A 16687-nucleotide genomic window follows, 5' to 3' on the forward strand; every position below is an offset into this window, starting at 1 on the left:
TCAAATAAATAAATAAATACAATGTTTCTGATGACCTATGACTGCTCTCCTGCCATAAATGGAACTGCCTTAGGGTTCGAAGCTATTAGTGTATGGAGTGAGAGAGACGGGGAGGGTTCCACAGGCTAATCCTTACAACACACTTAAGAGCAAACATTATGCAACTGATAAATTGTAAGTTGAAAGCCTAAAAGCACAGACCTTTCTGCGACGTGCATGACGTCATGCATTCCTGATGACGCACCCCCCTCGTAGGCTCCTCTCCTGCTGGTTTCACACAGGTGGGGAAACAGGCAGCTCAGGCATGCCTAGGAGTAATGTTACGGCTGACAGAAACTTCTCCCTTGACCAGACTCCTCCTCGAGGGCCAGGCGTGCATTTTCTTGTCCAGGTTTTAACAAGAACTTGTCAGTGTAGCCACAACCCCCACAGCTCCAAAATCACACCCCCCTTCCCCCACCCCCTCACCCCCTTGCTGATCAGTTGCTTATCCTCCACTAGTTTTCAAGTGAGGTCTGGTCACCCCAGTCTGTCCTTACAGGAATCCAGTTAGATCAGTTTATCCGGAATTCCCTCTAATTCCCTCAGTCGTTTCCCCATCCGTTGACCCCCTATTCTGCCTCCAAGCCATAAACCCCCAAATGGCTCTGGCTGTGTTGGGAGTTAAGCCCAATCTCTTTTCTCACCCCAAGATCTACCCATCCCAATAGACTCTCTGCTTGACAATGTCCTTCTTTAAATAACTTGTGTCATTTTTTTAAAAAATCATGGTTTGTTGCTGTTAATCGTTCTCAGCCGTCTGAGGCTGTAAGACCATACTGTAAGTGGCGGTTCCATTGACTTCTCAATCCAATGAGCGGGTCCCCAGGGTGGGAGGCAAGATAGAACATGCTCTGAGGATGGTATTTCCAGAGTGTGACCTGAGCCCTCAGCCAGGCGGAGGGTTATTAATAGTCTGGCTTTAGTGCCCTGCAGGACACTAGTGCCTGGAGTGGACGCTGCTGGAGGCAGAGGGAGGGCGGGGCGGGGCAGAGGAGGGGGAGGAGAGAGTGCCTGAGAGGCTGGCCGGGCTCCGACGCCACGGCCCCTCCCAGCTCCCCACCCCCTCCCAGAACCCAGTTGTTCTCTCAGCGGATTCTCAGGGGCTGGTTCATCACCTTTGAATACTCCTGTGACAGGAGGCGCTTGCAAAACCCGCCCCCAGCCCCCAGCAGCAAATAAATAGAAGGCTTCCAGCCCAGAAGCCAGGAGAAGTTTCTAGGCGCGCGTCCCCGAGGTTTATTAAACTCCTGGCTGTGCTCAAGACTTCAGCAGGCTTTGGCTGGGAGCCTGTACAGCCTGGGAGGACAGTGGCTGGCTGACAGCCTGGTACGGTGGGACAGAGAGAGAGAGAGGCCCTCTGCGATTCTCCTGGGCCCGCTTAGAGGGAGTCCCCTTTGTGAGCCAGGACCCCAGCTCCATGGTTGGGCTTGTGGCTAAGAGAAGATCATCATTTTCTGAAGTGGAGGACTAAACTCTGAAAACCACCTCAAGCCACATCACCTTTGGGTAGGTGGCTCTGTCTCTCTGAGCCTCTGTTTCCTCTCTAAGCTCAGCAGACACCATGGCTGACGGGCAATTGCCGTTCCCGTGCCCCTACCCAAGCCGCTTGCGCCGGGACCCCTTCCGGGACTCACCGCTCTCTTCCCGCCTGCTGGACGATGGCTTTGGCATGGACCCTTTCCCAGATGACTTGACAGCCCCTTGGCCTGAGTGGGCTTTGCCTCGGCTCTCCTCTGCCTGGCCCGGAACCCTGAGGTCCGGCATGGTGCCCCGAGGGCCTACAGCCACAGCCAGGTTTGGTGTGCCTGCTGAGGGCAGGAACCCCCCACCCTTCCCTGGGGAGCCCTGGAAAGTGTGTGTCAATGTGCACAGCTTCAAGCCGGAAGAGCTGATGGTAAAGACCAAGGATGGATACGTGGAAGTGTCAGGTGAGTGAGGGGCTGACAGGGTAGGGCATCCGTGTGTGTGCGCGCGCGTGGGCTCAGCCCAGAAAGAACTTCAGTGGAAGAGACCTGTGACAGACAACATGGCACAGGTGACTTCAGAGCTCAGGAATGCAACCCACAATGTTATCTTTAGAGACAGTGAGTACTTCCCAATGGGTGACTGTCAAAAGAGTCTGAATGTGACCCACTAGCTGAGGTCCTGAGAACTGGCAGAAGCCAGGCTGGACATTTTGAGGTGGCCAATTTAATGTAAGGAATGCATTTAGGACTTCTGAAGACACAGAAAGAGGGGTTGCCACACTCCAGAGCCACGGAGGGACACAGGGGCTAGAGGGGCAGGCAGGCAGGCTCTAGTGCTGAGTCGCCATGCTATCACTGGACGAGAAAACTGAGGGTGTGAGCAACGCAGCTCCTAACCTTGGTGAAGAGCTGTCCGCCAGGCAGAGGATGTGGCTTGTGTGTCCATCTCTCCCCTCTTTGGACTTTAGGACAGACAAGTTAACATTATTTGCTCAAGGTAGCAAAGAGTTCAAACCCAGGCTGCCTTAGGAGTTGAGAGATGGAAGACAAATAGTTATTATTCATTTAAGCCAAGTTTATAAGCTAAAATAAAAAATATTTCAATCAAAAAACCCACAACAAAATAACCTCATCACCACCACTACCACCACCACTACCACCGCCCAACCACAATAAAAACACTTAAAAATCAATTTCCTTCCGTCCTTCATCCCACGGCTGTCTATTCTCAATTTGCAGCTGAGGAGGCCTTGGCCTGGGTCATACAATGAGTCAGCAAATGGACCAGGGCAGAGCTTAGGCCTGGCCACAGCGATAGGCCCAGGGCTTTCCTTGCCCCCATTGCACTCTGGGAGAAAGAATACAAAAGGGGAGGGGGGAAGATGGAGGAGACGGAAAGCTTGGCCCCTGGTAAGCTTAGGCCTCAGCAAAGCTTTCTTCTGCCTCCCTCCCAATTAACAGGCCATTAAAAAGAGCTTGTTCTTGGCAGAAACCTGACAGCCAGAAAAATCAATAACAGCCCTGCCGTAAGCACTGGCAGTGCAGGGACAAGCCCCAGCAGTGTTCAAGGAGAGGCGGGGTTGGTGGGGGGGGGGGTGCGGGAGTGGAACTGTAAACATCAAATGCTGTGGGTGTGGGTGTGGTGGGGCAGGCACACGAGGGCACGTGCTGAAGAGGGTGTGGGTGGGCTCTGGGCATTGGTTGGTAAGCCAACACTGGTTCTGCCACTCACTAACAGGTTATTTATTTATGTATTTATTTTGGCTATCTTGTTCCTTTTTTCTGGGCATCGAGGTCCCCATGGGTCCTCAGGATAGATTGTGGGAGCTTCCAACATATCTATATGGCAGAGTCCCAGATGGTGCCTGGGATGTCAACAGTTTGTCTTTGTGAACGGCAGCGCAGCGATGGCCATAGTGTGGGCACGTGGCGGAGGTCCCAGCAGTAATAAATGATAAATGCCTTTTGAACCCTGGGTTCAAATTCCAGCCCTACTATGTGGTAGCCAAATGGTTGCAAACTAGGAGGTCTTTTCACTGCTCTGAGCCTCAGTTTCCCCGTTTGTGAAGCGGGGGAATTTGATCATTCCTGTTACACACGGCTAATGGGAAGATGTAGTAAACGCAGACAACATATCCAGAATGACTTGTAAAATGGAGTTAATGGCGCATCCTGCAGACTGAGCTCATCATCACCCTGCCTTTGTTCTGTTTTAATTATGGGTGTTTAATCCAGAGGCTTCCAGACCGCCCACGCCCTGCAGTCGTGTCTTCATGCTCATTTGAAGGTACCTCCTTAGCAGGTGGAGCTTGGCAACCACAAGCTGAGATCTCAGCCAAGGGCCATAATGATCTGGGGGCCTGGGGTGTGTCACGGAGCCTCGATGTCTCCGTCTGTGAAATGGGAACACTGGAAACTAAGACAAAAGATGAACCCTGCACATATACAGACTCCAGACCCACTGGGAGTGCGCGCAAAAGCTTTCTTCCATGAAAGGGGTTTAAGGACTCTGGGGCTCCCTGCAAACACAACCACAAAAGGGAAGCTGGGGAACAGAGCCAGTGTCCCAGCTACACTGTGGATAAGAACCTGTCCTCCCACAAGCAGTTTAGGCCAGTCCAGGTAGGCTGGCTTACTGGCTACTCACAGTGGTTTTTTGGGGGAGTGTGGGTAGGTTTGTAACGCCACCCCTACCCATTTTACAGAGAGTGAAACTGAGTGCTAGGGAGTCTAACTCACCAGCGTGACCAACCACCTGCTTCCTCCTTGGCGGTGTCTAATATTTAAAACCAGGCCCGCCTGGAGGTTCCTTGGCTGATTCTGCCTCTGACTGGGAACCTGCTTAGACGCCCCACCCCCATCCTTCCACCCCCTGCTCCAAGGCTCCTCTAAGAAAGAAACGGGTTGAGCCAGATCTGCTTCCTGGTGTCTGGGGAATGGAGGAAAGGCTATTGTGAGTTTTTGATGATGGCGGATGAGCCAAAACCGTGACTAAAGCCGCCTCCTGGTTGCAGGGCTTCTCGTAGCCTCCCCTTGCACCCTTGTCCATTCGGTTTACAGATCTGAGGCACAGCCCTTTCTGATCTGAGCATGTGTGTGTGTGTGAATACCTCGTTCCAGGGAGGTGTTTGGAAACCGTGGGTTCATGATCTCCATCACGCGTGCGTCACCTTCCCCGACCCCTACCCTGCAGCCTCCAGCCAAGAATGATCTCTCCAAGGGTTACTGGGGCAAGCTTTGACTAAGGAAATAAAGCCTGGAAAGGTTTTTGTCTCGGTCCCATGACCTCTGCCCTGCCTGGCAACAACACCTTTCTTTGATGGGTCTGATCACGTTAACACCACATGCGCGCGCGCACACAGCACACACACACACACACACACACACACACACACACACACACACACTAATGCACAGATCATACACAGACCAGTGTTCTAGGGCATGGAGAGACATCACAGCTGTGCTGTTCTGGAATGGCAGAGAAGACCTTTCTGTACAGTCATCTTCTCTTCCTTCTATGCACAAAAACAAAGCATTTCGATAGTATAAGAAAGCAAGATAATAAATGAAGACGCGTATGCATGCAAATGACATGCAAATGAAGTACCAGGATGACCCGCCTTTTATTCTTGGAGTCTTTCTTGCTCAGAGACCCTCCCTCCCTCCCCCTAGCCTGCACCCCGTTTTCAGAGCATGGCCAACGATCTGTAGACATCTGAGGAGCCCCACATACCCAGTCATCAACATGAACAACAGGGTTCACACTCGAGGTTTGCAAGGGCTGTGTGGCTCACTCCATTGCTTTGCCTGGTGCTCCAGTTAGGTAGTTTTCACAGCAGTTTAGAGAAGAATAAGTAGAGGCCCAGAGAAGGGTAGGACGGAGTCAGGAAATTTCTAAACAAGGCTTGACATCTGGCTCTCGGGACTCTCCCACTCTTCACTTCTGAATCTTTGCTCCATCACTTGTGAGGTATTTGGCCTCAGGCACATCACCTGACCAGTCTGTGTTGGGGGTGGGGGTGTGTGGCTACAGATTTACCAAACCTCTCTGTGTCTCAGCTTCTCAGTCCACACAGTGGTGGTTAACAGAGTCCCTGCTTATAGGAGTTGCCATAAGTAAGCTGCTGGGAACAGAGACTGACGCTGAGTCCAGACTACACAGGCGCCCCTCAGCTTACTGTGGAATGAGGGCTCCACAGACCCCATCATAAATGCAAAGGAACCCAAGTTGAAGATACAGCCAGTGCGCCTGACCTACCAAATGTTATGGCGGAGCCCTGCCTCTCTGAAACTGACCTACTGTTAGGCAAAATTATCCCACACCACACTGACTCTATTACAAAGCATTGACCATCTCACGTCATCTATTGAACAGATGCAAAACAGCAGCCTGGTAGACAGAGTGGAGAAGAGTAAATTCAGAGGCTGTGAGTTGATCATGTCTGCTGAGCTGTCTCTCCTTCATTATCTTCACCGTCGCCTCTAGCACTTACGAGGCCAGCAGAAGGAGGGCAGGGTGAAGAAGAGCTGAGTCAGAGGCCCTGGCCCATCCCCAGGAGAAGCAGGCTCCTCGGAGGCCCAGGCCTCAGGGAGGGGACCAGAGAGCAGACCACGCTCTTGTGACCACAGGCCCAGGCTAGCGCAGGGCAGTTGACTGTCACAGAGTTGAACAGAATGACCTCTCGACTGACGGCACATCCACAGAACAGAGAGTTCCGGCGTCCGGACAGTGCCATTTAGAAGTGGATTCCGGCCAGTATACCTTTCCTCCTTCTAGTGGGAGAACAAAGAGTATGGTTTTCCTAAGGACTGTGCAGCAATGTAGGTCAGGCCTTTAGAAGGTCGCAAGCTTGGCTCAAATCCCCGAAGTCATTAGGCTTGGTGTGAAGGTCTAGCTGCGAGAAATTTTCATGCAGAGAGGAGGCTCCCATTGTTGGAAGCCTCGTCAGTGCAGAAAAGTAAAAGGCGGGCCACATAAACCATTATGGAGTCTTGGAGTGGAATATTATGCAGCCGTTAAAAGTTAAAAGGTCCCAAGTTCCAATCCTTGGAACCCACATAAAAGCTAAGCACATAAACCCACAGCAGCCTGAGCACTGGGGAGGCAAAGGCAGGAGGATTCTGGGTACTATCTGACCAGCCAGGGTAGACCAATTGGTGAGCTCCAGGTTCTGTGAGAGACCCTGCCTCAAATTCTAAGGTGGAGGCCCCCATCAAGATGGCTCAGCAGATTAAAAAGCACCATCTACATTCAATGACACCCCTGGGGGGTGGGGGTGGGGTGGGGGATGGGGAGGCTCACAAGGTAGGGATGAACTGACTCCTGCAAGCTGTCCTCTGATCTCCGTGGCATGTGACCCATACCAAGCACACAAGATAAATAAATTAAAATGCAATAAAACAATAAGATAGATAAGCAAATAAGAAAGTCAACATTATCCTGCACCCCTCAGCCTGCACATGCTTTTGGGTGCGTGCGCGCGCGCGTGTACACACACACACAATCTATTAAAGAGTATTTGGGGAAAATGGAAAAGCAATCATGATGTCTTAGTCTGATGAGAACAGATTTCCAGCCAGTGCACAGAGCAATCCCTTTGGTACAATGTCTGATGTATGACTGTATTCTAGAAAACCCATACGTTTCTAAGAACATTCTTTTATATCTGGAGACGTAAACACTTTATTCATGACGGCCTCTGGGGGAACGGGACTATGGGTGATTGTGCTTTTTATACATTTATTTCCTACACTTCCTAAGATACATATGCATTATCTTGTAATCAGAAAGTGCTATTAAAGGAATGATTAATGGTACAAAGAATAACTCATGCAATCACCTGTAAATGATGAGTTTAAGACAATTTGGACCTCTGAACAGTACTGGAATCCCCCTGGGTATTTATAGTTTGTTTTCTGAAGCTCCCAGGAAGGCCTCCTGCACGTGAATGTGGCGCCTGGGCTCTGGAATGTGGCTTTGAAACCGAGTGGGAAATGCAGAGGACAGGTGCACAGGATGGCTGAGCCAGGCACTAATCCTGTTTGTTTAAAGAGAAATTGAAGACACTCTACTTTAAAAGGAGGAGGAAGAGGAGGAGGAGAGTTGAAAAGATTACAATTTGCTGTGTGAATTGCAGTGTAAAAGCCAGCTTGGTCCCCAGACTTCCTGTAATTTCATCTTTCCAATTTCAATAATTGAGAGGAGGACTCCTATGGAGGAGAGGCTGGTAGAAACCTACACTCTGTTTCTGAGGAACCCCCCCACCCCCACTTAGGAGAGGCTGGGCGTGTCCAGCAAGTTGGAAGCATTATTTCCAGCCTGTCCTTTCAAGGTGTCACAGAAGGCTCACTACAAATCTGAGGACAGAGGGGCAAGAGGCCACAGCATTTGGCCCTGATCCAGTGAGAACTGATCCAAGCCCAGAGCAACCATGCACTTTCTGGGGGGCCTTGAACCCACTCTGGGACCTCAGTCTCCACTTCAGTAACAACAGGAGAAAGAAGCTGTTCTGCAGAGCCAGGGAAGGAGGCCAGGTGGCCAAGAAGCCCCACCTGTGGCTTCCTCCTACCTCCTTGATGGATCTGTGATGCTGTCTCTGGGAACGTGCAGGCAGGCTACTGGGTAGGGGTTAAGTGGGAGGCTGGAAGCTAGGGAACAGGTGTCCCAGCTGAGCAAACCATCTTCAAAGTCCTCTTTCCTGCCAACTATATTAGCTCATCTTCAGCCAGCCTGGGAGGTGGCGTTGAGTCTATATGCCAAACAAAGTCCAGAGGCTCAAAGCCCAAACTCCACACCACCACTACGCCACATAGGAATACAGGAGCACAGCAAGATTTGAATTCAAGCCCCATATCCTGAACAATGCTCAAGGGATGCAGATTCTAACACATGGTGATGCTCTTTGTCTTCCAGGCAAGCATGAAGAGAAGCAGCAGGAAGGCGGTATTGTCTCCAAGAACTTTACCAAGAAAATACAGTAAGTAGCCTTGCAGGGTGGACCAAGGGACAGGCATTGCAGGCGGAACTCAACCTTCTTGGGAGACACACCTGGGCAAGGAATCGAACTCTCATACCTAAAGGGGAGAAGCTGTCAGAGTAAACCTGCAATAGGGCACCTCAAATAGGGGGTTAGAGTGTCATCTCATCAGCTCAGTGCCCTGTGAGGAGGGCATTGACCCCATCAGGGAACAGAAAAGCAAAACGATTCATCCATCTTACACTGAGAACCGTAATGCTTGACTACCCAGAAGGCATAGACAGAGCGTATCACCATCAAAGTGAGACCCACGTACCTCCGACCTCCTAGTTACTCTAATAGGATCGTGTGTGTGTGTGTGTGTGTGTGTGTGTGTGTGTGTGTGTGTGTGTATGATGCACATGTACATGTTATGGAGTTCATCAACTCTTGTGCTCATAGATGCCAGAGGCAGATGTAGGGTACCCTGCTCTATTGCTCCCCCACCTTATTCCCTTGAGACAGGGTCTCTCACTGAACCTGGTACTGGGCTAGTAGCCAAAAAGCCCATGCCAGTCTGTCTCCCACAGCACTGGGGTGGGAAGCATACATTGCCACCCCTGCTGGGAATTTGAACTCAGATCTTCATGCTTGCACAGCCAGCAGTCTTGCTCACTGAGCCATCTCTACGCTCCCTCTGATTGGCTACCTTCTACTACAGCTAAGACAATCCCTACATGCCTTGAAAGATTGATTAAAACTGCTGTCTGGTTCCCTGAGATCACTCTTACCAGCCACGGAGCTTTGGAGGCTGAGACACGTCTCTAAAGGAAGCACCAGTGTGCCTTAAGCGAGGGAATCTTGTTAGCTTCTGCCTTGTGAGAGCAGTAAGCAGGCAACCAAGCTGAACTGATGAAGCATGGCCAAGTGCCCTAACTGGCAGTCCCCGTAGGGAGAGAAGGCTCAGTGGAGGATGCTGGCTGCATTAGAGGCTCAGGTGCCTGTCACGCTGTCTTTCTGATCAGCATCACTTACTAGGTGTATTTCTGGCCCTGAGGTCTTTCTCAGCCATCACCACCTCGACCTCTGCACTGAAGATATACAACAGGAAGAGGGTGTATTGCAAACCACCCTCCGTGTATTCTGGAGAAAGTAAATTTCCTGTAGATGAAAGGGCACAGGCCAGGCACACACCTTTAATCCCAGCACTCACTTGGGAGGCAGAGGCAGGTGGGATCACTGTGCTTTCGAGGCCAGCCAGGTCTACAAAGTGAGTCCAGGACAGCCAAGGCTACACAGAGAAACCCTGTCTTGAAAAACAAAAACAAAATAAAGGGCCAGTAGTAAGGATTTATCATGGGCCCCCAAACAGGTCTCTGACCTTTCCTCCTCTGTTAAAGGGATACTACTTCAGTATCCTTGCAGGCAATGGCAGAGGTTCCTAGGGGGCCTCGTACTGGCAGTTTGTTCATGATTGTGTCTGAGCTCCACACCAGCCCTGGCAAAGATGTCCTGTGGCAGAAATAATGGCACCAGCTGAATTCTGAGGTGTCTTTCATCGTTGGCCGTGAGTCTGCATCTCAGACCCCACAGGCTTGTGCTCTTCTTCCCTGACCCCACCCCCAACAGTCCTCATGATTCTTGGGAGCCCTTGGAAACTTCCTGATAAGGCAACTACCAGCCCGTTTCTTCTTACATTCACTGGCTGGCCTGAATCCGTGACCTTCACCTCTTCCCCAGCTCAGCCTCCAGATCAAACAGAACTGAGCAACATGGAAGGGAGAGCCCGGACATGCACTTCCAGAGGCTCAGACCCAGACTCAGGACAGAATCACAAACAGGGCAGAGCTGAAGGAAAGATCCACCAGGGGACAGAGTGAATCAATTGTCTTCACAAATGTCCAGGGAATGAGAGTGGTGCAGAGAGTAAGAGCATTTGCACTGTAAGCACGAGGGGGGGGGGGAGGCATGAGGGGGGGAGGGAGGGAGGGAGGGAGGGAGAGAGAGAGAGAGAGAAAGAGAGAGAGAGAGGTGTATGTGTGTGTGTGTGTGTGTGTGAGAGAGAGAGAGAGAGAGAGAGAGAGAGAGAGAGAGAGAGAGGAGAGAGGAGAGAAAGAGATGTGAGAGAGAGGTGTGAGAGACAGAGAGAGAGAGGGGGAGGGGGAGGGAGGGAGGGAGGGAGGGGAGGGAGGGAGGGAGGGAGGGAGGGAGGTCCAAAGCTGGGCATGGTGGTTCATACCTGTAATCCCAGAACTCTGAAGGCTGAGACAGGAATAGTGTCAAAAGTTAGAGACCGACCTAGGCTACATAAGCTGTTTAGGGCTACATAGGAGACCCTGTCTCAAACAAAGGGAAACATGTCTGCTTCCCGTGGATTTCCCCACCTCAGAGGCCACGCAAGAAGCAAAGCGGCTGTCTGGGAATTAAGTGACGGGATGAAAATGCCTGAGGTTGCTGAAGATAGCAATGGCTAATCAGCTAATGGTGGGTGAGCTGTTTACACATTGACAGGCTGGGGGCACTGCACCCCATCTCCCCCTTCCCACCCCCACGCCCCAGCTGAGTCTACTGGGTGGTGCTGCCTGCATCAGGCTCCTCCCCCACTTAATCAATCCACTCTGCCGCCTCCTTCTCTGAGGACCAAACAAGTTGACAACCAAGACTGAGCCTCACTCAGTGTCCCTGGGGCCAACCAAACCTCCTTCCATCCCAATGACTGGAGGTCCCCAGGGTCTTCCTCCATCAGCCCAGCCATGCATCCATCCATTGTAAATGGTCAGTGCCCAGCTGTGCCACTTACTTTTTCAGTATTTTGACTCTTAGTCCTGGTATAGAGAACCCCCATATTAAGATAAAGTTAATGAGTCAGTTAGAGAGACTTGGGTCGCTTACTCTGAGCTTGCATCCCATTGCACATGGGGCTACCTAATTAGAGGGACGGGGTAAAGTGTTTGGGCGTGGGGACTAATATTATTAAGACTCCTCAGGGACAGAGTCATGGCTCTGGCAGATGGGAGACATGAAGGCATAGGGCTAGAGACTGGGCAGGCTCCGGAAACCTGGTTGCCTTTCCCAGGAGAAGCCCCAGTCTACAGAGCACAGAAGTATTTCTTTAGCCAAGTCTGGGGTCCTTCGAGAACCCCATCTATGCAGAATGCTACAGAAAATGCCTTAGGCTTGGATGTGCATTCCAGAGGACTGTGATGGGTAAAAGAGGTTTTGGAGGTGCCTAATAGGTTGGAGGCAGGGCCGGTTTTTGCCCCCAGCTTGGAGGAGGAAACAGGAAACAGGATGCAGGAAGCGAGCAGGGAGGATGCTCAGCACAGCACATGTTGTTCTCCTGGTCTCACATCTCCCCAGGTATCTATCTGGTCAACCCTTGGTTGACATCTGTGACATGCCAGGGGCTGCATTATGAGGTCTACAGGCTTAATCCTATTTAATCACTAGAAGAATCCCATTGAGTCAGATTAGTAAACTAGCCTTGTCCATGAAGGAGTTGAAGTTTGAAAGGGTGGGTGATAGAATTAAAGCTCTGGTACAGTATAGACTATTAGAAGGCCTGGAATAAGAGAGGAGAAATCTGACCATGTTGGCAAAGCTGGGGAACATAAGGCTAAGTGATACAGACAAGACGCCGGAAGAAGGGCAACGCTGCGGCGTTTCGCTTCTCTGTGGATGCTAAAATAACCAAGCTCTTCAAGGAAGAGAGTAGGATGTGGCCGAGATGAACGAGTTAGGTGGGATCCGGAGAGGGAGCTCAGTCAATTCAGTGCTTGCCACACAAGAGGACCCACGCCAGAGCCCATGAAGAAACCGCAGTGTGTTCATAATCCTGGGCGAAGGGAGGCAAAGGCATGAGGTTCCCCTGGGATTTGCTGACCAAACAGCCTAGCCTAATCAGGGAGTCCCAGATCCCATAGTAGATCCCGTCGATGATTAATAATAACAATAATAATAATAATAATAAAAACTGGGAAGTTCCTGAGGAGCAATACACATGGTTGACTCCTGACCTCCACATGCTTGTGTACACACATGTGATCAAAGCCACATGAAGACACACACACACACACACACACACACACACACAATTTGATCTGTCATTACAACTGTCTCTAAAAGAAAAGAGATAGACTCTGAACACAGGCCTCTCTCCACCATTACAGCCCTGGATTAAAGGGGCTCAGATCACAGCGTTCACACACCATCCTTCCGTTCTTAGACTCATGAACTCCCATTTCTGTCCCATCGTCACCAGCTTAAGGCTTTTCCAACCGCTAAGATCGGCTCACTTTCAATAAAGTTAAATTTTCACCACTAACCCGAATCCCGAACGAAGGCACCTGTGAGGAAAATAAACTCAGAGATGCTAACTCTGGCCCAGTTCTAACTAGTTAAGGTCAGATACCCAGGGGCCCAAGTTTCAAGTCAGCTCCTGAAAGGGAAAACTGTTAGTGAAGGGCCCTAGAGGTGTGTAGGGCATTTAACACTCAGTGGGGGGCCGTCATTCAGATGCAAATGAAAGCCTGGGGAAGAGCTTAACCTTTTTGCAGCTTACTGCTGAGAGACCCCCCACTGTCTCTAGGCGGTTTCTCCCTAGTAAAAATTCATCCTTCTGGGCCATCAGGAAGGTCTTTGAGGCTCTGTTTCATATCTGGGCAACTTGCCTTTAAATACCTACCACGGTCAGGGTACCAACAGGCAGGGCCAGTGACTTCAAGGCATCCTCCCAATGTCCAACTGACCCCAGGACACTAGGAAGTAGGACCATTGAAGCCAGGTCAGCAGCTCATGCTGATGGTTGGGGAAGCTTCATAATGTAAGACAGGTCTGCTTCACGGTATTGCAACAGGTGTCCGCTGACTCGCAAATGGTTAAAGAGAATTGGCCCATCCCTGGGCAGTGGGAGGGGCAGTGGGAGAGAGGCCCGCTGCAAGGCTTTGTCTTCCTGCTTCCCAAGTTTGGCTTGGCAGCTATCCGAGCCCTCCTGAGCACCTTTGTTGATCTTAATAGTTCCGATTTGGCATGGTGGCTTTGGGTGGATGTGGCTCATGGGGCTTTGGGCTTCTGAAGACCGGAAATGACTCCCCACCTCCCGCCCCCCAATGCTGCTCACAATCTGGGGTGGGCAGATCACTCCCTGCATGTACAATAGGCAGAGGTAGTGTGCCCTGCGGGAAGGCCTATGGTGACCGAAGCTCCTGGCTTCTCTGTCCTTTCCTTACGTGAGTGGTGCCAGGGGAGGGGGGAGAACATGCTATTTGGAGCCCAGGATTTCAGTTCTGAGTCTATCTGAGTCTGTGCCAAGTGTGTAGCCTTGAGCCAATCAACTAACTACCCCAGAGTCTCAGCATCGTTGTCTGTAAAGAGGAGACAGTAACAGAACCTTCTTGGTGGGATTCTTAGCCACTGCATGTGAGATAGCCCCGGAACGTTGAAAACGCTCAGCGGGTCATGGGTTTTCGTACCCTCAATAATAATGGCATCAACACGTCATCACAGCTTCAAGTTTGTTAAAGAAGAAGTCATACCAGGCAGCTTCATTCACTCCAGATAATAAAGGAAAAATATTTTAATCCTTAGAACTGGGTGTGATGACACGTCCCTCAGGAGGTCCAGGAGTTAAGGTCATAAAGCCAGCCTGGGCTACATGGGACTGTGTGTCCTCCCACCTCCCAAATCCTTATGAAAAGTAGGAGAGCCATTTGACAACAGAGGTCCCATCTTTGATGCTTTCTGACTTCCTATCTGACTCCCCCCTACTTCTCCTCCCAAGTCACATGATCTGTGAAACGGAAGCTTAGACTCCTGTTATTCACTGAGTTAGACCCTTAAAAGATGGCAACATGAGGCCCAAATTCAGATCCGGACACCTTCATAAAAGCCAGGTGTGGCAGCACACATCTGTAACCAGAGGAGGAAAGACGGGGGTACCAGGTGGATCCATGAAGCTCACTGGCTAATTAGCCCTCACTAACACAACAGACTCCAGGTTTAGTGAGAGACCCTGCCTCAAACAAGATGGCGAACGATCGGGGGAGGGGCGGGGAAGATGCCTGACACCAAGCTCTAATGGTGGACAATACACATGCGCTCACATGCACACACGTACTCACACCATACACGCATGCAAATGAATATTTTCTTTCCAATGGACACAATAGTCTCAGCTATATTAAAAAAACAGTGCTCATGTGTTTTGTCCTCCTAGGCTTCCTGCGGAAGTGGATCCGGCGACGGTGTTTGCCTCTCTTTCCCCAGAGGGTCTGCTGATCATCGAGGCTCCCCAGGTCCCTCCTTACTCACCCTTTGGAGAGAGCAGCTTCAGCAACGAGCTTCCTCAAGACAACCAGGAAGTCACCTGCTCCTAAGACTTCAGCCTTGGTCCTTCTTTGTTCCTGTCCCCCCAGTCCCAGGGATTCTCTGATTTGAGGGCACACTACTTTAGCAGCACTCGGATTTAAGGCAGGCGACTTGACGTTGGGGGATGGGAGGGAGAACGGAGCGACCACAGAGTCTCTGGATAACGTAGTAATAGGTTTCTCCACAGTGGGTGATGCGCAATGGGCGAGCCTTGCTTGGTTGCGTTAGGTCAAAGGACTGGGAGGTTGCTCTTCGCCTTGTTCGGATGAAGACGCCACACAGGCTATAGCTGCAAAACAAGCGAATGGGGACTGAATGTTTCGTGTTACATTTTTTACCTTGCGGCTAACGCAAGAGCTGATTTTCTCTGGGGACCTTCCCATCCCCCAGATCCCTGCTCTAGGCCTCTCCACTTAATATGTGGTTTAGTTGATGGGGCTCACTGGCTCACCCCAGTGTGTTTCTAATCTCTTTGCCTAGGAGAGGTTATAGGCAGGTCTTATGTCCTCATATGGGATTTATCCATCAGCCACACAAAACAGTGCCTTTTGCCCCTTACCCAGATATATGCAACATGACCCCAATGGCTCTCAAAACTATCAACACCAAGGACTCTGGGAGCCCCTCAGTTAATTCTCTGGCTTAGGTCGCCCTTTTTTGTGTCCCCTGTGTCCAAGTCAGATTTTTACAGAGAGCTCAAGCAGCTCCACCAGGAACCAAGCAAAGGCCGGGCAGCCTGACGTGCAGGCTAGTGGTATCGTGTATGTGGGGGGGGGGGGGGATGTGTGTGTCTTTGTTGTGTGAATTGTGCTGGTGTTTAAGGGAGGGGGGCTAATAACAGTAAATAATAATAATGACAACAATAAAGGAGCTGATGTTCTTAGCCTAGTGTGCTTCATTTAACGAGAAGCTACATTTAACAGGAAACTAAATACTAAATAACAAGAAGTAGAATACACACTATCAGGAGTGTAATGGCTTCAAGTGACGATTCCTGAGTGACTAGCGGGCTGGACAGTATAAACGCTTCCAGCCAACTCCACACAAAGTGGAGGTGTTCCCCGCTGAGCTGTGTCCGCAGCTCTCGTGTCCGTATTTCTCCTCTGCCCTTTGTGATGACTACATGGTCATGGTCTGTCCTCTTACATGGTCATGGTCTGTCCTCTTGGTCACTACACAGCGGTGACTGTTACAGGGGTCTTCTCCTCCCATGTGACAATGTAAGGGAGGGGAAAAGCTGGGGTGAAAGCTTTCTTTGTGTGGTCTCTCATTTACCAGAAACCCAGAAAAATGCCTTCCCCGAATGTCCTTGGCCTACACTGGGTCGCATATGTCTGTCTGGAGGCCAATTCCTGGCCCAAGAGAACGGAATGATGTCATAGCTACTTTTTGAATGGCTATGATAACTTATTCTGACAAAAGCGACATCCTCTGGCTAAAAGCGACTTAAGAAAGGGAAGACTTCCTCTGGCTCACAGGTGAAGGGTACCATCCAAGCATCCCCTTTCTCCCCCAGTCAGGTTTACTTAGTGCTTTCCTGCAGCAACAGAAACCAAGCCGGGACAGTGACTCTGAATCCTTGCTAGGCTTTTAGACACCCCTAGCTAAGGCTAGGCGATTGCACATGTTTAATCCTACCAGGACCCTATGAGCTAGGTCCAAGTCTTATCTCCCGCTCTACAGATGGGGGAACTGAGGCCTAGAAAGATGAAATGCACCACCCAAGTCACACACCTGGCAAGCAGTGGCCTCAGGCAGCCCAGGACTTTCACGGAGCCACTCCCCACTCTTCCCTGCCGAGCAAAAGAGAAGCTGTAGTGAGTGAGTCGGTCTCTGACATTGCACACTGGGGCT

General features: G+C 50.8%; 1 protein-coding gene across 1 annotated transcript; it reads left to right on the forward strand.

Annotated features, from left to right (window-relative positions):
• The first annotated feature begins 1139 nt into the window (after positions 1-1139).
• HSPB8 (heat shock protein family B (small) member 8) lies at positions 1140-15714 on the forward strand. The gene is made up of 3 exons (XM_084764831.1): positions 1140-1970; positions 8425-8488; positions 14682-15714. Exons 1-3 carry the CDS (start codon positions 1604-1606, stop codon positions 14839-14841), a joined length of 591 nt encoding a protein of 196 aa, XP_084620957.1. The 5' UTR covers positions 1140-1603; the 3' UTR covers positions 14842-15714.
• The last annotated feature ends 973 nt before the right edge of the window (positions 15715-16687 follow it).

This window comes from Acomys minous (genome assembly GCF_964271855.1).
Source record: "Acomys minous genome assembly, chromosome: 16".
Taxonomy (NCBI): Eukaryota; Metazoa; Chordata; class Mammalia; order Rodentia; family Muridae; genus Acomys; species Acomys minous.

Bases quoted from the DNA above. Each gene is read 5' to 3' on its own strand.
- HSPB8 (XM_084764831.1), top strand. From the start codon at position 1,604: ATGGCTGACGGGCAATTGCCGTTCCCGTGCCCCTACCCAAGCCGCTTG. The intron at 1,971-8,424 runs GTGAGTGAGGGG...TTTGTCTTCCAG, and splicing joins TGGATACGTGGAAGTGTCAG to GCAAGCATGAAGAGAAGCAG. The intron at 8,489-14,681 runs GTAAGTAGCCTT...TTGTCCTCCTAG, and splicing joins AACTTTACCAAGAAAATACA to GCTTCCTGCGGAAGTGGATC.